Consider the following 22151-nt stretch of genomic DNA (forward strand, 5'->3'; position numbering starts at 1 on the left):
CAGGGATGGTGGTATGTCCAATGTGTCTGATGAATTACACTGTACGTCACAGGGAAGAGGGGAAGAATAGGGAGGTTGAACGCAGTACCTACTAAGTGTATATTAGTTTATGTGTGAACTGGTATCAATCTACATGTGACAAGGCATGTTGCAATAGTTGGCAGTGCAGGATGTTTTGTCCAAAGTGCATCCACATGGTATGTGTGTGTGTGTGTGTGGCATTGAGGGTGTCAGTGGAGCCTGATACCTTGCAGTGTATGTGTGACAGCTGAGGGGTAATGTGTGCGTTTCAGTGCCTTGAACGAGCCTTGTAGGAGCTGTCAAGGAGTGCTGGAATACCCAGAAGGTCTGATATCCAAAAGGTGTGTTTAGGTCGATGTCATGTGTTATCCAGTGGGCCCTACACTAACATCGTAATTCGTGGTGCTGTTGTGATATTTAAGAGGGCCTGGCACCTAGCAGTTTATGTGGAACTTCAGGGATCTGAGAGTGTCATGGGAGGCACAATACCTACCAGTGTATTTGGGTACAGTGGAAAGAGAGTGTCCTGTATGCTCTGATAAGTAGCTGTTAAAGTAGAAAGATTAACTAACAAATGTGGGTAACATTCAGGATCCAGGCATAGGAAAACATGTGAGAAATGTGTGAGGGTTTGTTCAGCAAGGTGTGATACCTAGCAGTTGGTGTGAGGTTTGGCAAGAAGCTATGAATGGCCCAATACTTAAGTGTATTTGAGTGTGTGTGTGTGTGTGTGTGTGTGTGTGTGTGTGTGTGTGTGTGTGACTGCGTGTGCTGTGGGGGTTGCCCATAAAAGTCTGAGAGCTGGCAGGACAAGTGAGGTGGCATGGCTGTAGTGTTGGATGTCATTGCAGGAGGGTTCCAGGAGTGTTTGAATCAAGCAGGACATGTGTGTCATCGATAGAAAGAGGGATGTCAAACAGGGCCTGATACCCTACACTGTATCTCAGTTGATATTCTCATTATAACAGTGTGAAGAAGAGCCTGCACCCTCTCACTGTTTGTGGGACAGCAGAAAGGAGTGGACTAGAAAGGCCGAATATCTGGAAGTCTATTAGTGATCATGGGAAAGGGGTGTCCTTTGTTTTGTTAAACTGGCAGTGTATGTTAGCTTGTCAACTCCACCCCATTCCACATCAAATGCGATCTATCAGGCCATGCTAGAGGCCCCCGTGACTCAACATACACCGCCATTTTATCAATGCTTATGAGGACCCCAATATCTACCTCAAATTAACAACTAGGTTTCACCCTTGAATGGACAGCCAACTGTGGAATACTACCATGTGTACAAGAAAGGTTTCTGGTTCTACTTGTCTCCTCCTACCCTTAGTTCACTTCATCCACACAAGTAGCAACAGACTCTCCAGAATATTTCATCCATCTTCCATTGCACATAGACTGCCAGCTGTAGCAGATCTAATATGACTGATAAATAGCAGTTGGCAGTCAGTGACAATGGGGCAGATTTTCCAGCTAGTATGCCCTAAGAAGGCTCTATAGGTGGGGTGAGGAAGGCGTTCTACTAGGATTTGGTATCTATTAAATGTAGGTCTTCATAGTCGTGGGAAGCAAGGCTTGACAAGGAAGGAATTATTTCGGGCTGTTTGGGAGCTTGAATCCAGCAGCTTCTAATATCACCCAATGCATTTGAGATGGTGTCAGGGCAGGCAATGTAATGCAGTGCCAATTACTACCAAGGATGTTCAGCACAGGAGCTGGGAAGGGAAATTTGTGTAGGACCTTTATCCCTAACAGTGTGTAGCAGGGGAAGGAATGTCCTGACCTGATACCTACATGGAAAACAATATGTGAGTGTGGGGGTAGAGAAAACAGACAGGAAATTGCTGATATCTAAATGGACATGCGGTTTGTGGGCTGCGGATTTCCATCAGGGTCTGACACCTACAGGATGAGTGGGGTGTCCAGCACTGCTTGGCTCCATGTATTCACCGTGGGGCAGCAAGAGGGTGTGATCCGCATGGGTTGATATCCAGCATAGAGAGCGGAGCAGTGCTGGGGAGTGTGCAGAGCTAGGCTCTCTGGGCTCCAGCAGCAGCAGGAAGGAGGCTCATCAGCTCAAGCAAGTCCTATAGCTTTTCTACCCTCTATCCCTCTTCTTCTGAGCTGAGATACTTGAAAGTTAATGGTAAAGTTTTCTGTCCGAGCTCTAAGTGAGCCCCCAGCGTTGATTGGTGTTCATTCTGCTTCTTTATCATATCTTCATACAACAATCTTTTGGATCACAAGTGTTAAGAGTGGTGAGGAGAACACATTTGCTCAGCAGCCTGGACACTCCTTCCTGCTGCCTAGCACAGAACCACCATCTTGTCTTAGAACAGGGACTTGTTGTCTTCTGGGCTTTGGCAGGGTTCAGGTTTCTTCAAGAAGTCCTAGTCTAGGAGTCCTCTACAGCAATTCTTCAGGTTTTATATTTTCTTGGCTAATGGCATTAAAGGTTATGTGGCCACAGTATATCTTCTTTGAGCTGGCTCTATCTTCGTTAAGAGGTTGAAAGCTTACGTAGGGATCTTCTGTATCTCATACATGAATTCTGGAGTGTTTGTATTAAGGGTCAGGTGCAGTATTTGAGATTGTGTTCAGTTTTCTGATGGGTCCTTGTCTTACAAATCATTGTGGACAGATCATCTTCTCTGCCTTGATATCCAGGGGTGCCTCAGACAAAAGTCAGCTGATATGATGCAGGCAAGGCTGTTGCTGGGATTTGTGTTTGAATCCAATGGTTTATTCTCAATTTTGTCACTGTCCGACATTGGGGATCTTTTAGGCTTCATGTGAAGGTCTGGAACCAGCAGTGCAGGGTTTGGAGAAACTGAACCTGCCCTCTGCCTTCATTGTAAGTATTAGTCCCAGCTGGATGTTACCTTTGGTGTTTGAATAATGGATAAGCATTTTCCTGAGTCTATCCAAGAAGAAATCTGTTAGCTTAACAACAGTGATGACAGTGGAGAAACAGGGCTGTCTCAGACTTCATATTCCTTTGGATTCCTCTCAAAAAATGCTCTTTTTGAAAGTCAGTGTAGATCTAGCTGGTAATCTGCTTGGGTGCTTCAGCATTTGTTCGTGTTTACATTGTCTCTATCCAACACCAGTGAGGAACAGGACAAGTGGATAGCATCAAGTGCGCCATGTTCATGTGACTGGTGCCAGGGGCGATGGACCATGAATACTGCCCTTTGAAGAAATCCAGTCTAGAGGCAATGGAAAGATGCACATTCGCTTTCCAAGACTCTGCAAAGACACGTTCTTTATCGGTTCAAGTAGGTTTCCTGGATCATCTCTGAAGAAAGAGAAGCAGAGGTGACATTTTCCCTGTCAAAATGCACACAGCAACAAAGTGTGGTGGAGATTCAAATGTAACTCTTACTTTGGGAGACTGTCAAATGGGGAAGTTTCTGTTATCCTCAGCTCTTGATGAGAATTGAAGCAGGTTCTGGAGCTGGATGCTGGAACATGAGCCATCTCACTGCCTGGCACAGACTGTCCTCCTAAAGCTGTGTAGAACTTCTGAGCGTTCTTGAACTCAGAGATGATCTTTTCCATCACTGACACGAGTGTTGAGTGTACAAGTCCTCAGGTTAGGAATCCTCTGGGTGACGATTCAGGATGTGGCCAGGCTCCTATAAGAGAAGGAATATTGTAGATCAGTGAGGAAACTGGCTAAGAGTTCCATGTCAACAAGCATAAGACCTGTGGTCTTGGTAGATAATGGCAGGTTTTCTTTATTGGAATTCAGGGACTAAAGCGACAGGTATAATGCTCATTGCCTTTCAATATGACCTTCCCTAGGCCAACTTTACTAGGATCTCTTCAGGAACATCAGAAGACAGGGAATGATTTCTGATGGCAGCTATGCAAATTTTCAGGCATCAGACTCTGGGAAGAAATGAAAAAAAGCATTTTCCCAAGAACATATCTAAACATAGGCAATCTGCTCCCTGCACCTCATCTCACATCCTCTTGTCTACATTAGACAGGATACATACTTGGTGAAAATGAGCTTCCACAAAAGATCGTGTCCCAAAGAACCTGCAGATAAGTGGAGACAAAGGGAAACCAATAAGACATTCGGAGTTGACTTCTGGAACTCCATGTGACCCACCTGTACAAAACTTATCATGGCTGTGTCAAGTGGCCAGGGGATGTACTTTAAGCATTGTACCAACCAAACGCTTCAGTCCAAAAGAGCATCTAAGGACTCAGCTTTGTGCCCGGTGAGGAGGAGGCCTGTGGGAAGTTTGCAGTGGATGTGTGTGAAGATCCTGCTACAAGTAGTTGGTAGCAACTGCCCCTGTTTTCTTCCCCCCACAGACAGGCAGTAGAGGAAGGAAGTGATGGATGTGGTGGTTTGAAGCTCAGGTGACATCTGTTCTTTCAGGGAAAAGTCTAATGGCAGCCAATTTCCTTTAGTATCAGGGACAATCAAGGTCCCCATCAGTCCCAAGGCAAAAGTCAAAATAAAATAAATAAACATCTTTTCATACGGAGATTTGCCTTTGTAGATAACTTCAGCTGAGTCTTGAGCCAAGGATTCTAATGAGTTGTCTGTCCTGGGTTTCACTGACCTGGCCACAGCACCCAAGGCTCCCTTTCCCAGGCACTGGATTCAGTAAAGTATATCACGAATAGTACTTGCCTTAGTAATCACCCACTGATCTAGAACAGGTATGGCGACAAAAGCAAGGAAGCCTGTGACTCTCAGCTGGTTTTCCTGGCAAGGCTGTGTGCACCCTCATTCTCATTGTTCTTCAGCGGATTACAGAAGAAGCTTCGCGCATCTGTACAGTGATGTCCTTCCATAAAGGTGCAAGAAGATGTTCATCCTTTACACACACTGTTCCTCCAAAACAGCTAGGGGACAGAGAGAAAGGAAGAGAGATATGCTGTTTACCAAACTTTTTCTGAAGATCAATCTGAATCCATGTCTCTGTTGTCTCTCCCCTCTGCATCATGAGCTCAATGACCATGTTCCTTGGAGTGGAAATCGCTGGCTTTAGCAGTGTTGTGCTTGTTTTTCTTTTGACCATGTCAATATAAACAAGATCACAGAAACATCCCTCTTACAATAATACAAAAGTTTATGGTCTCAAAACTGTCTTCAGCCATGACACCCACAGATAAGCCCTGGCATTCAGTCCCTGCTGAGTGGCCACTCTTCACTGCAGAGAGCAGTGATCTGCATGGAGGGTGTCCATGACAACATCAATGCAACTTTCACAGGAAGATCCTGGCTGAATATTTTCAATCTATAGACACAAGGTTCTTTCCAGTTTGACCCCGGATGTAAGATCAAAGCAAAATGTAGTTCCCATACTGCAGACTAAGTCATGTGTCTGTTGTGTACCAAGAAAACCAAGCAATACCCACCTTGTAAACTGGAGCAACATACCAGTATTTCTCCCACAGTGGTATCCATTTTCCTCCTATATGCTGTTACTTTCCTGTTAGGAGAGAAATATTGTTCTGACAAGCACTCCCATAGTAAGGGCCCTTTCACCAGGGGCAAGACTGAATCAGCATGCAATAGGAGTGTCTCCCATGGAAAGAGGGAAGTGGATACAGGCAGCCTGCAAACACATCAGCAGGGACGGGGGCAAGGGAGGAGGAGATTCAACTCTGTCCAATGTGTAAAAATATTTCCCTTGGGCCTGACCTTGAAGAAAAAGACAGATGATAGTGCTGTGGCATATTCATGAAGACTGTCCCATTGGGAATTCTGATTCATGGGCAGATTTGGGGAAAAATTTGCCTGAGAAGGATGCTTTCGAAGGCCAGCCATTGGACATACCTCCTGTCAACCATGGTTTTCTCTGGAGAAACCTTGTGTATACGATTGCTTACCATGACCTGTCCTGGACTGTGCTGCTGGGTTGCTGGACACTGTGCCATCTGGACTTGATGCTTGGTTCCCAAATTGGCTATCTCCTTCACACACGGAAGATGCCGACTATATGTCTCAACCTCTACAGTGCCCCATCATAAAAAATGATAGTGACATATGGAAGGCACAGTCTCTTTTTCAGTTTTTTTTCTTAAGACAGGGGTTATTGGTAGCCTTGGAACTAGCTCTTGTAGACCAGGCTTGTGTCGAACTCACAGAGGTCTGCCTGCCTCTGCCTCCAGAGTGCTAGGATTAAAGGCCTGTGCCACTACCACCAGACTTGGAAGGCACAGTCTTATGAACTTTGAAATATATACTTCAGAGTCTTGACTCTTATATCCTTCTGGACCTTCCATTTTCAAGTGGCTCCAGTTCTCAGAATCTTTCCTGGACTTTACATTTTTCTTCACTCACAGCCGTTGATTCTCTATAATTCTTCCTTCTTTCAGTCAACGCAAGCTCTGGCTGCCTCTGCAGCCTCTGCCTCTCATCCTCAGCTGTCCATTTTTGGCTGAAGCATTTCATTTTAATGGTGGTGGTGGTGCTATGGAGAATTCCTTTTTAAATAAAAATTTCCTAATTTACTTACACTAACTATCATGTGATGGTCACAAAGGACCTTAGAAAAGAAGTAGATTAATAAACACTGATGTGCATCTTGGGCACACCATTTAGATGTGTGTGTGCACCTGCAATTCTCTCTCCTTCCAGTGGTGCCTCTTCCTTCTGAGAAACATGGATTTTTCGTGAGAATGGCAGGCAGCAGCACAGAAATCTCACACTATTCCTAATTCTCTTCTTAACCCTCTTCCAGCCTTTGGACAGACCGCTGGCAGAGACTGCACTTACATCTTCAGGAAGGACACCTTTTAAGTTCTTCTTCGATGTTGTCTGCTGAGAAGATCTCTGAGTTTCATGGGTTTCAGTAGTGCTCATACACTGAGGTGCCTCCCTGTCCTTCTTATCAGAGGATGTACTCTGAGCATCTGAGCTAGTCTTCGGGGTGCTCACTTCCTGGGGTGCCTCACAGGACAAATACTGTGCTGAAGAAATGCTCTCAGACAATGGGCATCTTGAGGGCAACTCATTGCAAACCATGCTACCTACTGCCAAACTTCTACTCAGGAGAGGAGTAACCTCAGGAGCACACGTGGGTACTGGGTGTGAAAGGGAGTCCTCCTTCAGCAGGTAGCACAAGGAGGCAGGCATGCTCAGGCTTCTGCTCCCTCGCTTGCATGAACACTTCTTATCATGCCCCTGACGTTTACCCAGCAGGGTGAAGTTGGGAATGGCAGTCTCACTCACTCTCCTCTTAGGAGGAAGGGAATTCAGAGCACCTGTTGATGACACGGAGACACAGGCCTGCAAGGACCTAGTGGCAGATGTAGTCGGGTCCTGCGGTGACTCATGGTTTAAAATGAGGTATGTGGCCATGATGTTATTGAACCTTTTCTCATGTAGACAATCGGTAATAGTTTTGGGATGGTAGCCCATACCCCACATAGCCTGAACAATGCTGGAATTTGGTTTGTTACAGAATGACTCTGAGGATGATGGGAGTTTCCAAAAGTCTTCCCTGTCTTTGATCCACTGGTGCTGCCTAATGTCACATACCCTAGGCCTCTGGTCAGGGTTCACAGTGAACAAGTGCACAATGAGGTGCACAAGCAAAAGGTTTTGAGCAAGTGTGTATGGAATTTTGTATGTGGGATTCAGCATCAGCTCCTTCATGTCTGGATAGGTCTTTGCTTTGAATGGGAAGCTCGCTGTCATCATTACATATAAAACTACTGCCATGCTCCAGATGTCAGCTGCCCTTGCATCATACTCCGTGTCACCGAATAGCTCTGGAGCACCATATTCAACAGTGCCACAGAATCCCTTGCACTTCTCCCCAGAGCTGACTCTGATGGCCAGGCCAAAGTCACACAGTTTGATGTTTCCTTTGCCATCAAGCAGAATGTTGTCTAGCTTGATGTCCCTGTGGGCAATGTCATTATCGTGGCAGTAGTACACTGCACACGCCATCTGGCAGAAGATGTGTTGGGCCTGTTTGTGCTGAAGAGGGCCACCCTGCTCAATGTGCGTGACCAGGTCGCCATGAGCAGCAAACTCCAACACCATATAGGTGTGGTCTCTGCTGTAGATGATGTGAAAGAGCTTTATTATGTACGGATGGTCCAACTCTTTCACAATGTCGATTTCTGTTGTTTCTTTGCAGGTGTCACTCCCCTGGTCATTCTTGAGAATCTTGACTGCAACTTTCACGTTTGTTTGAACATGGCAGGCCAGTTTGACCTCACCAAAGGCTCCTTTGCCGAGGGTATTGAGCATGATGTAGTGATCCGTAATGGTCTCCTCTTCATAGGCACTTTCATTCAGGGCCAGCTGCATGGTCTCCTCCTCTCTGATCTCGCTATTCAGGTGCTTGATAATTTCCATGCCAACGCCAACTACGGAAATCAGATCCAAAACAATAAAAAATAAGTCAAAGGGGAAGTGTTTACCTCTACACTTTCTACCTCTACATGGACAAGTGTGACAGATTCAAAGAACTTACAACGAACTCCTGGGTCACAGAAAACAAGAATAAACTAAACTCCAAAGAAATTCTGAGAAATGTACCCAAGATGAGAGCTAAATCTAATTAAATAGAACGTAATGAATATTGCAATGGCATAGCTGCTTGATTAGTGAAAACATTAAGCAAAAGAGACACAACCTTACCAAAAGTGATCAAATAGGAGAAACTCTAGTTTAAATCTTTAGTCAAGCTATGGTGCTGTTATAGTGTATATGACTATTTCTAAAGAATCATTTGGAAGACTTTTTCTGGCAGCTAACAAGGGGTTTTATTTTGGTAAGGAGATGATATTCTCTCTATTCTTTAAGCATTACAAAAGACAGTGTAACTGAGCTAATGGGTGCTCAACAAATCCACCTGGACTGGACTGAATGAGCATGGGATCAATCTGGAAACCTCTAAAAGTAGCTGACAATTGAGGCAGACTGAGAAGCCAATGATAATGGCACTGGGATATCTCTCTTCTTCATGTACTAGCTTTTTAGGATCTTATTCTTTTTGGATGCATACCTTCCTAAGTCTGGAGGTAGGACCGAGGGCCTTGGACTTCCCACAGGGCAAGGTACCCTGTCCTCTCTTTGGACTGGAGGGGAGAGTTTGTAAAAGAGAGTGGGAGGAGGGGAGAATGCAGACATATTTTAATTTATGTTAATTATAAAGTAATAAAAATGTTTAATAAAAAATTTAATACAAACCACAACATTTCTTTATCACTTTTGGAGAAAAATTTTGCTTCTTTTTCCAAAGTTAAGTTCTCTACAACTTAAACAAAGGAATTCATCGAATCATCGTGACCTCGAAAACAAGCTTAGTGAAATTATAGAGTACAAATCGTAAGGTAGAATAAACATTCCTGAAGAAGTAAGTAAATCAAAGGAATAAAAGGAATGATGCACAATTTGCAGATGCTGTCCTGGGCTGAGAAAATGCAATGCCATTTCTAAGAAAAATTTTTACATTACCAGATCCTAAAGTAATCCTTTAGCAGTCTATGACATCAAATTTACCTATTTTTCCTGTTCCGACATTGTATATTTTACTTTCAGATAGTTTGGTGAATATAATGATATCATGCTTATCATCAATTTAATGAAAATTGGTCACTTGTATTCATAAAAAGTCATTTGCTAAAACATTTTTCACAAATCGATGGTTTCATTAATATAATTTAAAGTATTTGTACACTTGCAACTGGTTTTGAATTTTGAATTTTTACACTTTCCATAATTTTGATGAATTCATACATGATTATTCAATTTTCATTATTATGGACTTCTTGTCTTCTCTTAAGATTTGACAATTTTACTTAGAGTGCATGTATTACAAATATAATGTTTCCTGATATTATAAAAATGAAGCCCATGTCCCAAGGTTTCTCTATTCTCTACGTGGAGATAAAACAAAAAGGATATTTAGGAGTCAATAATGTTAACACATTTCTTATTAAAATTCTTCAGGTGTCTTATTACTTTGGTCTTTGTAGTATTTCACCGTCAAGTGAACTTTTCATTCTTCTCTCATGTATTATACTATAACTAGAGTTTTCTGCCTCCCCTGGCCCAGGCTCTCCTGCCTCTTCCACACATTTACCCTCCCTGATTCTTCCCTCAGAAAATGGCAGACCTCCCAGGGACACCAACCATACGGAGCATAATGTACTTCTATAAATCTGTGTACATGCCATTGTATCAAGGCTAAACTCAGAAAACATGAAGTAGAAAGTAGTTGTATAAGTAGGCAAAAGTATCAGCAACCAATTCCGCTGTTCCCCACACATCCTTCTTAATTCCACAGTGACATCAACATATTCAGATACAACATACATGCAGAGGACCTAGGTAAGACCACCCCTGACAAGCTCCATGATCTCTCTGAGATCCTATGAGTATCAGTCAATTGATTTTGAGGCGCTGATGTCCAAGGTGTCCCTCATGACCCTGGTGATCTGATCCTTCATTGAAAGTGTTTTGAAAACCTATGATCTCATGAATTGTAAAACTGGAACAAATGATAAATTTATAAACATGTGTAACCTCTCAGAAATCAGAAGATAGCATATATAAACCTATGCAGATTAGTAATAAACATAGTTCAATATTCTTTGAAAAAATTGCAAGGTAAATGTTTGCTTCCAGTGACATGATTGGGTTCTATTGTTTTCATAGCAGGAAATGGGCCTCATGCAAATGACATTGCTCACATATACTGCCAAGATTATTCCTATCATCCCACACTACTGTTATTTTCATGAATCTCAGCCAGCATTGAGCAGCTGAGCTGTGCTTCAACCGCTAGAAGCCTCTCCACTACTGACTAACATGTATGATACAGAAATATACTCTTGCATTCTACTGAGAGGAAAGATAATCATCAACATCACCTAGCTACAAACCTGAGGACTACAGTGACCAACTTGCACAATGAACTGTTGCAATACTGACATAAGTACAATGGGAGTAACTATGGCAGTAACCATCCACTTTCTGATTGGACTTAAGGCTCCTTCAGGAGATGAACAGCATTACTGACACTGCTTACGTGGACAAGAACTGAGTGGATAGGTCATGCACTATGGGAAAACATACTATTATTCTGCAGCAAGAACACAGTGAACAGAATGACTCTTCATGATGGACTGCTACACAAGAAGATCAAAGTCTCAAACAACGCACAGCAGTGAACTGCATTCTTGCCTGAGCAGTATCCAACCCTGAGACTCGCAGCAATGTAGAGGACGTATGAGGATTTATAATACTCAGTCTCAATTTGAAGGCTTTATTAAAACCTCCCCTCAGATTTTAGGGAGATAGGCAGAAGAGACTGAAGAAAGGTACTCAGGTCCAGAGGTAAGAGTAGATTCCAAGAAAACAAGGAAACTGATGAGCTCATGAACTGACAGAGATTGCAGCAATACACACAAGCATACAAGGTTTAAGTCAGATGGGGGGGCTCTGTCACTGAATATGGGAAGGCAAAACAGGGTTCCATCTCCAAACAGGAAAACATCGGCATTTGTTTTCTGATGGTAAAGAAGAAACAGTTTCATCCAGTGGATTCTCACTGGGTGACCTTAACCACTCCTCCTAATAAGAACCATGACCTGAATCATTGACAAGCACGAAATCAAGTCAAAAGAAACATGATAGATTTTTGGACTCATTGTTCTATTGTGAGGACATTTTATAGGTCTTAATTACTTATTTTTATTTTTCTTTTTAATAGTATAACACTGTAATATTAGGTGATATCAGAAGATAGGAGAGGGTCTTGTAAGAAATGAACAAGGCTGAAAATGATCAAAACATATTGTATAGAAGACTTTCGCTGAAAAAATATCAAGAAAATAAAGGACTTGTATGAACGCATTTACATATGGATTCTAGCTGACTTTCCAAAAGAATTAACACTAGTATTTGTCCAACTATTCAATATAAGGGAAGGAAAGAGGCACTTTCCAACATGTTCTACATAGCCAACAGGAGCCTACTACAAGACCTCATGATCTAAGCTTTCCTCCCTTGATTCCACATATTGTAATAATACACTGACTTTCATGCAATAGTATTTCTTGGACATTTATAAGTGTGTGTGTGGCAAGACAGATAAATACAGATGGAGGTAACTGAATAAATAGTACAAAATAACACTAAATATAAAATAAACAAAAATATAAACCAACAGTCTATGTACTTAGATATAGAATCCTTATTAAAAGTTCTTGAAATTTTCCAGCAAGTTCAACATAACATGAAAACGGCTATATTCATACTCAAGTTCAGTTGTTCATTACTGAAGAACAGAAGGACAAATGTAACATGAAAGGTGAAAATAAAACATATGAAGAGCTCCAACAATCAAATTTAATTATTTTTTAGCAAACAACTGTAAATGGAGATGACTTGGCTATTTTTGGCATGATAGACTCAAAATATAAATTTTGAGGGAACCTAAAACATGCCGCTGAGGACAGAGAACAAGACAGTAGTCAATCTTGGGCAGTCCATGGTTTTGGGAGTTGGTTTTCTCAGCTAGAACAGACTCTTTGGACAAAAGAGTGATCAACAGAGTCCTAGGTAGCTCAGAATCATGGCTTGGGATCCTCATCAGTCAACCAGTAGGAACAAGGACCAGTAGCAAAGCCCCACTCCAAAGCTGTTTTGACAAACAGAACAGTGGGGGTCCACTGGAAGCAAAATAAGCTTGGAAGACAGCAGTCAATCAGCCTGTACCTGGTGTTGTTTGAGATCAGAAACGCCTGCCTCCTCCAAATTCGCTGCTTCATTCACAGTCTGCGCGCATTGCCTCTGCCACTGGTGTCCTTGTAGTGAAACCTCTGCCTTCAACCTGGCAAGACCGACACCAACTGTCCCTTACTATCAAGCTCGTGCTGCGCATCTTGGTCTGAGACCTGATTGGTGACATTTACCAATCATGAGCCAATAAGATTGGAAAGACTATTGGACCTCTCTCATTGGTCAGGTTGAAATCATGTGACTCATGTCTGCACGAGAATGCTTGGTAATACTCGCTGACTGCACGTGGGGTCCTATGAGAGCAAGATTAGAGCAAAAGGCTTTGTTTCGTTGTGTCTTTTGTGTAGGGATAACCCAGTTAGTCAACATCCCCCGTACTTATTCCTTTTAAGAATCTCCCTATAATTATGAAAATGGACTTGGTTTCTGAAAGTGAGACTGTGTTTAGTTTTTTTTCCCCCGAAAGTAAGGTTCTCTTAAAATTTTGGATGTGTGTGTTGGTGTGGGTGTGTTTATGGTTGATTCAACAGTACCTGTCATGACCTATCATCACCCATATTTGTGTGTAAGTGACTATAAAAGAGGTGATTCTTTTTTAATTTTTTTTATTTTCCATTCAAATATTTACACTCCCTTCCTTCCTCCCAATCACCTCCTACTCGCCCACACCCCCTCCTCCCTCTCCCTCCCTGCTTGAGAGAGGGCAGGGAACCTTGGCTGTGGGAAGTCCAAGGCCCTTCCCTCTACATCCAAACCTAGGTAGCTGTGCATCCATATAGACTAGGGTCCCAAAAAGCCAGAACCTGCCGTAAAACAAGTCCCAGTGCCTTTTTCAATGGCTTCTCAGTCAGCACGAATTGTCAGCCACAATCAAAGAGTCCAGTTTGATCAAATGCTCATTCAGTCTCTGTTCAGCTGGATTTGGTGAGCTCCCATGAGAACAGGCACAGGGTCCCATGAGAACCCCTCGTGGTCCTGACTTCCTTTCTTGCTCTTCTTCTCACTTCTCCTGCCTATCAAATGAAGCTTAGGAGCTCAGTCCATTGCTCTCATGAGGGTCTCTGTCTCAGTCTTCATCCGTCCCTTGACGAAGATTCTATGGTGATATTCGTCATAATTATCATTGTGATAGTGGGGTAAGAACAGTTTGAACATCCTCTCTCGTGTTGTCCAAGGACCAAGCTGGGGACATCCCGGGGGACACATGGGCAAGAACTTGGGGGAATGGGAGGGTGGAAATGGAGGAAAGGAAGAAGGGAAGAAGATTCCTACATTAAGGGATTCATTTTAGGGGTGGCAAGAGGGGATTCTTAAAGGTACCAGGAACCAAACAGTGGATGTGGTGTTTGTGGCTGTATAATGTTGGGAAGACCTTGTAAAACATGACACCTAGTCCTATTTGTAAGTCTTTGGTTGTAAGGTATAGGAAATGTAGCAATACCTGGCATCATGATCTGGTGTGTGACATCTTTTCACTAGTGACAGAATATTATAGACAACTAACAGCACTGTAGAATCTTCATTCACGCTGTGGTTGGCAGTGGTTTAGACTTCATTACTGGGAAACTAATGGCGTATTTATTAGAGTGTTTTAAGTGATACATCTTCATCAACTTCTTAAGCTTGTTCTGTCTCTGTGCTGGTTTCTTGCTAAGTAGCACCTGGATTTCTCTTTAGTTTGAATATTCTCAGAATGCATTCTAAAGCTCCCTTGATTTAAAACCTTCCTTTGTTCACACCCATCATCTACTAGCGTCCAACTTTTTACTCTAGTTTCTTTATTGCCTTCTAAAACTTATTGCCTTTTAAAACTAGCTTTTTTTTTCATTGTCTTGTTCCACAAGTTAAAACAAAACTGCAGAAAGTATCTTCTTTCTGCATTTATTTCTCAAAATTACCAAATGTTATGTTATGTATGTTGGAGACAATAAACAAATGCAAACAACTGACTTTAATTTCTGTTATATTTTCACTAACTTGGAAGTTTCTCAGCTAAAAATGGCATTGTGCTTATTATCATAAACGCATCTTTTATTCTAAGTCAGTAGTCTTCTTAGTATGCAATTCAAATTACTGTTGTTTATATTTAAAATATTTCCCTAAAATTGCTCTTTAATCAAGGACCTTATATAAACACATAATCCTAAAGCTATCAGGCAAACTGCTATAAATTCAGTATCTAGGTTTCAGTTAAACTGGCCTTATCTTATCCATTCAAAGTTATATATATATATAATATATATATATACATATATATATTATATATAATTGTATTTATGTTTTAATTGGGAAGGTTTGATTGCAGGAAACCAAAGTACACAAAAACAAAAAAATCATCAGTTCATATTCCCTAATTCAAAATATTAAAAATAGAGCATAGTATTTAGGAAACAATAAATGAAGTAACTATGCATAGATACTTTGGTGGAACTGTTGTGACTGGGCCAGGCCCACCTGACTAATGTCTTACACCTTTGTTCATGGTGGCAGATAACAAACAAGATAGCTTGTATCCGTATAATTGTTCTCAGAGAAAAGAATCTCAAAGAATATTATCCTTCACCAAGTTTGATAATGATTAACAAGGAGTCTGAAATGCAATCTGATTCTTCTCAAGGTATAACTAATTTGCTTCATAATTTGAACTTAAAAGACCTTCTTATAGGCGACTAAGTTAGTTTCCTGTTGGACCATATCCTTGCTACGTTTTATCATTTTACCATATACTGTTTTCCTTACTTCCTGTCCCTAACAAAAGCTGTCAACAGATAAATCACCAGACCAAAAACTATTCAGAAGAGTTTGATTCAGAAAACTCAGTCTCAATCTCAATATCTTATACTGTATATATATATACATTTATATATATATATATATATATTTAATCAAATATATATATTTGATTAAGTTTTCCTATGATAAGAATTTTCCAGAACAAATAATGAATTGAGTTATATAGGCTAAAAGCAGACAGAATCAATCATGTCTTATTAAATCAAGAACTATTCATGGAACCTAGATGTTCACATTTTTCCTATGTACTGCTGGGATACAATGTCTGGTTTTAGAATAAATTTGTGCAATGCTTGGGATGATGCAAAAATATACTGTTGTTGATAAATAAGTGTACAGTAATATTTTAATTACAAAATCTTCCAAGAATACTTCTATCTGTAAATGGCCCTTAAGAGTTTGCCAATTGTTTACTTCTTACAATTTGTATGTTTGGGGTTACAGACCCTGAGCAATGCCATGTGGTACTCTGTAATGTCACTTTCTGTGTATGAGGTAAGTCTTTCCTTCAAGTAAATAATCAAACAATAATCTAGCTGTGATGTCCTTGAACATGCCAATGGTCTTAATTCCAGTAGCTACTCAAAGATAGTTACCTTAGAAAAGTGACTTTTAAATTACTATCAGAACATCTTCTGAATTTCCCAGTAAAAATCTGGCTTCGTCATTGCATTTACGTTATGGCACTTACAAAAACATTTGAAATAGTGAACTTAAAAGGAAATTAATGTTTATTTTTCCTTAGTGTCTTAGAAGTTTCAGCCTATGATTGCTCAAGACTATTGTTTAATGACTATGGAGAGTAATCCACCATAGTTAGGGCTTACTACAAACGTACTGTTCACCTGAGGATAGCCAAGAACCAAAAAAATGAAAGGAGAAATGGGCAGCTAAGATCACTATGACTCCTTCAAGAACACTTCTCCGGTGTCCTAAGTCTCCCTAAATAGGATCCATGTCATAAAGTTTCTACTACCTATGCACCCTCTCCACCATTGATTAGGGTTTTAGCTTGAGTCATTCTGGGACTGTGTTTAGTGCTGGCTTTCTTACTAGCCCAATAATGGCTCCCTCAATCAAAATATCTCTTTCTTTGCTCTCCATAACGTCTTTCCCCCATCTCGAATATCCTGTTCCCTCAAGTTTTCTTACCTTTCCTATTCTGCCCTTCTTTTCTGCTTTCACCCTCCCTTCTCTCACTCAATGCATGAACAAAGGAGACTACCTCCTAAATGCAACACCAGTATCTCAGACACTGAAAACAATGACAAATAAATGAAACCTTTTGAAACTGAGCAGCTTCTGTAAAGCAAAGGACACAGTCAATAAGACAAAAAGGCAGCCTACTATATGAGAAAAGATGTTCACCAACCCCAAATCAGAGGACTTATCCTTCAACTGAAGAATGAATTTAAATAATATGGTACATTTACGCAATTGAGTACTACTCAATGCCTCCAAAAATGACATCTTGAAATTTGCATGCAAATGAATAGAACTAGAAAAAAACCTATCCTCAGTGAGGTAACCCAGATCCCGAAAGATGAATATGGTATGTACGCTCTCATAAATGGATACTAATAATAAAGCAAAGGATAATGCGCCTATAGTCCATGATCCTAGGGAAGCTCAGTAACAATGTGACCCATAAGAGAAACAAATATAAATTAATATCTTTGTGAATGGAAAGTAGAAAAGATCTATACATGCAATATGCATGACTGAAATCATCACAAAGTGGTAAATTGTTCCTTATACCAAGAAACTTGTTGATGTCTATGATAGCTGTGTCCAATAGAGTCTTAACAATGGCAGTGCTGGTTTATCCAGTAGTGTATATTGGGGTTAAAGTGTGTGCCAAGCTTGATCTCTTAAATAGAAAGCCAGTGGGATGAAGGCTGGTGTTTAAGTGAATCTGATGTACTACAGTGTATACATCACTGTGGTTTAGGAAGTGGTTAATGTACAGCCTGGGCCAGTTGCTAGAAGTAGATAGTGAGACCCTGAACATGATGTAGCATGGGAAGGAGTCCAGCAGAACTGATGCCTAGCAATGTAGGTGTGTCTTCTGCAGAGGAACGGGGTATAGCACTCTCAATTCTAGAAACTATGCAAGGTCTAACTGGGAAAGACTTTCCCATCATAGGCTTTCAGCTGTCAATAGGATGTAGGAGTTCAATCAGGACCCGATACCTAGGATTGGATGTATGGACACAGGGGTGGTGGTATGTACAAAGTGTTTGATGAATTTCACTGTATGTCAGAGGGAAGAGTGGAGGAATAGAGAGACAGGCCAAGCACAATACTCCTAAGTATGTATTAGTTTATGTGTGACCTGGTATCAATCAAGGTGTGTTAAGGCTTGTTGTAATAGGTTGGTAGTGTGGGGTGTGATGTCCAATCTGCATCCAAATGAGTATGTATGTGAGGTATTTGGGGGGTCAATGGAGCCTTACACCTAGTAGTACGTGGGGCAGCTGCAGGGCAATATCTGCATTTCAGAGGCTTCACCGAGCCTTATAGGAGCTATCATGGATTATTGATATACTCAGCAGGTCAGATAACTGACAGAGTTTTTGGATGTAAGTATGGCATTTGTTGCAACAGTCACTCTACCTAGTATAATATATTACCTAGTCGTGCATTTGTATGTGGACCTTTGCTTTCTGTACCTGTCAAAACCACTATTTTCCATACTGACTTTCCTCATTCCTTAGATTGCTTTTGTGATAGGTCTTTTTAATGCAAAAATTTCTGTATCTCGTTTGTAGCATATGCCAAAATGTATTTCATTCATGTATTTCCTAATAATTTGGGAAAACACTATTAGAAGAATGCTCAAATTTCAGTGTGTAGTTTTTCTTTTTCCTTGTTATTCCTGTCCTACCTGCTACCAATTCATTGAAGATGTTAGACTTCATGTGTTTTTGAGAAGAACACACATAGAGACTGCATCTAAATCTCTCCTACCACTTTCTTTCTCCCCTGGGCCTCAGTTGACTCCAAGTATCCCTGCTCAAATTATGAATTTTTACATGAGTTTCATGCAGGTATATGTATGGTTTTGTACACATATATAAATATATTTATTTCTAAGCTATCGAGTCCATTTAGCTATGTTCATTCATTCATGTGTCTAACACAGACCACGTGGGACTGAATGACTTATATGCGAGCTTATTCCAGGAGGAGAATGGTTTAGCCTCTCTCAGTAGGGACTGACACCTATCCTTGTGACATAGAGAAAACCTAACTTCTTGAATACGAAAAATAGTCAAATTCCTCCTTTGGCCTGTATTCATCAAGTGCCTTATTTCTGGTTTTCTACACTCCTTCTCCAAAATCTCTCATGTCTGTCTTCTTGGAGATACATTTTCTCATCAGCTTCCTTAATAATATCCTGAATCTTGAATTTTATTTGTCTAGTCAAGGATTTGGTTTCTCCAAGGCCTCTACCTCATCTTCAGTGTTCTTTTCATCTAGCGAGTGTTATCCTGGCATTTACAAGGTGGAGGCAGCATTAAAAGCTGAAGGTTGAGGACTCTCTTGGGATACTGACCCACTAAATTTTCTACTGCTGATAGACATCATGACAAAACAAAAACAATGTTGGCAAGAAAGAATTTATTTGGCTTACAAGTTCTGATCAAAGACTGTAACTTGGGAAGTTTCAGCAGAAACTGAGGCAGGAAACAAAAATGCATCTGGCTACTGCTTTCACTTTACCACTTGCTCAGTTTGCATATAGAACTTCAAACAAATTTGAATGGATGATGTCACCCACAGTTGGCTTGGGTTTCACACAGGATTAAATAAGAAAGTGAATCCTGAACTGGTCACCAACTGCAAAGTTAGCATATTAATCCTCATTGTGAGTGAGCCTCGGAAATTTCATGGATTAGGAATAAATTATATTGGGTGAGTGAGTCCACATTCAGAAAGACAAATGCAAAAGGTTTTCTTTCCATTCAAAATTTACACCTCTTCCCCTCCTCCCATTCCCCCCCACTTCCCCACTCACCCTCCTCCCTCCCCCTTCCTCCTTAAGAGAGGGCAGGGAACCCTGCCCTCTAGGAACTCCAAGGTTCTCCCCCCTACATCCAGGCCTAGGAAGTTTTGCATCCAAATAGACTAGGGTCCCAAAAAGCCACTGCATGCAGGAGAAACAAGTCCCAGAGCCTTTATCAATGGTTTCTCAGTCAGACACAGTCAGAGAGTCTGGTTTCATCTGAAAGTTCTTTACGTAGACTGTTCTTAGCTTCTATTCTTCATATGTGAGTATAAACCAGGGAAGAGGAGATAGGGGAGAAGCTACCTGGGATGGCTGGATAGTTTGATCAAATGTGTAAGTGAGATTTTCTGTAGGGTTGGGGACATTTAGTAGGAGCTGAAACTGAACTGTGTATGTACTTGTTTGTAAGGCTTTGGTGTGGGAACAAATACATGGTAGATTTTAACACAGCCATGTTGTGTACAAGGCTTAGGCTACAGGAGATGGAAAACAAAGGAGGACCAGTACCCGGATTCCTGTGTGGGATTTTGGTTAGAGTCCAAGATACCTATGGAAATTAACATCTAGCTCACAAGTGAGGTAGGAGTTGTTCGCTAGTACCTAGTAGAACATACAAGTAGTCACATTTTATGCAGTATTCCCAGCAGGGAGGAATAGAAATGATGAGCCAGAAACATGGGCATGAAGATATTTATGATTCTTTGCTTGTGTGTGTATGTGTGTGTGTGCGTGCATGCGTGTGTGTGTGTGTGTGTGTGTGTGTGTGTGTGTGTGTGTGTGTAGTAAGCAACATACCTAGGTTTCAGGTACCTAGCTCTATTGATCACATACCCATGTTTGTATATTGAGCCCTAGATAATGGAAGGAGGTACCTATGATGACCTTCGACCTAATCCAGTGCGTGTGGTTTGGTTAATGGAAGGGTTGCCAGTAGGATGTGAAACATGGGCCTGAGTCTGGGACTTCACCTGTAAGGGAGGGGATACCTAATATACCCTGACACATATTGATGTATGTGGGCTGTGTCTGTATATATGTGTGTGTCTATACCTGGATATAAGAGAGAGTGTACCATGTGGGGTATTATACCTAACATGTACATGCAGATGGAGATGTGACGATAAGATAGGAGATAATAAGCAGAACCTGACATGTGCCATGTAGGAATATGGGGTTATGGTTGAAGGGTAGTGTGTACAGAGAAGGATATAACACCTAATTGTGATAATGTGTGATTTTAGTTGTGGGGAAGAGGTATGTCCTAGGACCAGATGAGTAGATTTGTATGTATCTGTTGGAAATTCACTACAGGAGTAGGGAACCTAGCAGTATGAGGAAATAAGCGTATTAGACATTTCTATATAAGAAGGTTGGGAATAAGCAAAATATTCATCAGTATGGTTATGGGCCAAGGCCGGTTCAGGCACCCTCTCCTCTGTTCAGAGAACAATCTGGGGATCTCTCCTTGGACCTGGGATCCCATTTATAATCAAGTCTCTTGTAAACCCTAAAATGACTCCCTTAGTTGAGATATATTCTTCCCTGATCCCATATCCATCCTTCCTCCCTCCCCCCCCCATCCCAGTCCCCCGAGCTTTCCCCATTCCTCCCCTACTCCCTTCTCTCTAACCCTCTCCCCTTCCAACAACCCCTCCCCATGCACCCGAGGTTACCTGGGAGTCTTGTCTATTTCCAATTTCCAGGAGGATAACTGCATGATTTTCTTCAGGTTCACCTTCTTATTTAGATTCTCTAGGATCACGAATAATAGGCTCAAAGACCTTTAATTATGGCTAGAATGCACTTATGAGTGAATACATACCATATTCCTCTTTTTGGGTCTGGCTTACCTCACTCAGTAAAGCGTTTTCTATTTCCGTCCATTTGCATGCAAAATTCAAGATGTCATTGTTTTTTAACCGCTGAGTAAAACTCTAATGTGTATATGTTTCACACCTTCTTTAACCATTCTTCTATTGAGGGGCACCTAGGTTGTTTCCAGGTTCTGGGTATTACAAATAGTGCTGCTATGAACATAGTTGAACAAATGCTTTTGTGGTATGATAGGGCATCTCTTGGGTATATTCCCAAGAGTGGAATTGCTGTGTCTTGAGGGAGGTTGACTCCCAGTTTCCTGAGAAACCGCCACACTGATTTCCACAGTGGCTACACAAGTTTGCATTCCCACCAACAATGGATGAGAGTTCCCCTCTCACCACATCCTCTCCAGCATAGGCTATCATTGGTGTTTTTGACTTTAGCTAATCTGACCGGTGTAAAATGGTATCTCATACCTACCTGATTTTGACGCCATGTTTTGTGTGTTATTTTCTTGGAGGAGAAATATATGCCTAAGAGAAGATTACTCTAAAATCTGGATTTATGTATGCATGTATGTGTGTGTGTATGTGTATAATTTTCTGTGTGTAAGTATACATGTGTATTTGTGTGTATGCACATGTGAGTGTCAATATCTGTGTGTATGTATGAAGTGTATATGTGTATAAGTATGTGTGTGTAAGAGAGAGAGTGTGAGAGAGAGATGAGCTTATCAATTTAAGAAAGATTCATGTGCATGTAGAAATTTCT

The 22151-nt window shown here is 41.3% G+C and overlaps 1 protein-coding gene across 3 annotated transcripts; it reads right to left on the reverse strand.

The window, feature by feature from the left end:
• Positions 1-2187: 2187 nt before the first annotated feature.
• Positions 2188-12880, reverse strand: LOC148120054 (putative sperm motility kinase W). Of its 3 annotated transcripts, XM_087896240.1 has the most exons (7): positions 12734-12880; positions 5881-8373; positions 5429-5480; positions 4676-4890; positions 4026-4068; positions 3407-3659; positions 2188-3319 (listed from the first exon to the last, which is right to left on the reverse strand). In XM_087896240.1, exon 2 carries the CDS (start codon positions 8360-8362, stop codon positions 6557-6559), a length of 1806 nt encoding a protein of 601 aa, XP_087752366.1. In that variant the 5' UTR covers positions 8363-8373; positions 12734-12880; the 3' UTR covers positions 2188-3319; positions 3407-3659; positions 4026-4068; positions 4676-4890; positions 5429-5480; positions 5881-6556. The 3 variants fall into 3 exon arrangements, with proteins under 3 accessions (XP_087752366.1, XP_087752364.1, XP_087752365.1); XM_087896238.1 differs by having other exon boundaries at positions 3407-4068; XM_087896239.1 differs by having other exon boundaries at positions 3407-4068; positions 5407-5480.
• Positions 12881-22151: the final 9271 nt, after the last annotated feature.

Source organism: Myodes glareolus, chromosome 13 (assembly GCF_982192425.1).
Source record: "Myodes glareolus chromosome 13, mMyoGla1.1, whole genome shotgun sequence".
In the NCBI taxonomy this organism is placed as follows: Eukaryota; Metazoa; Chordata; class Mammalia; order Rodentia; family Cricetidae; genus Myodes; species Myodes glareolus.

Bases quoted from the DNA above. Each gene is read 5' to 3' on its own strand.
- LOC148120054 (XM_087896240.1), bottom strand. From the start codon at position 8,362: ATGGAAATTATCAAGCACCTGAATAGCGAGATCAGAGAGGAGGAGACC.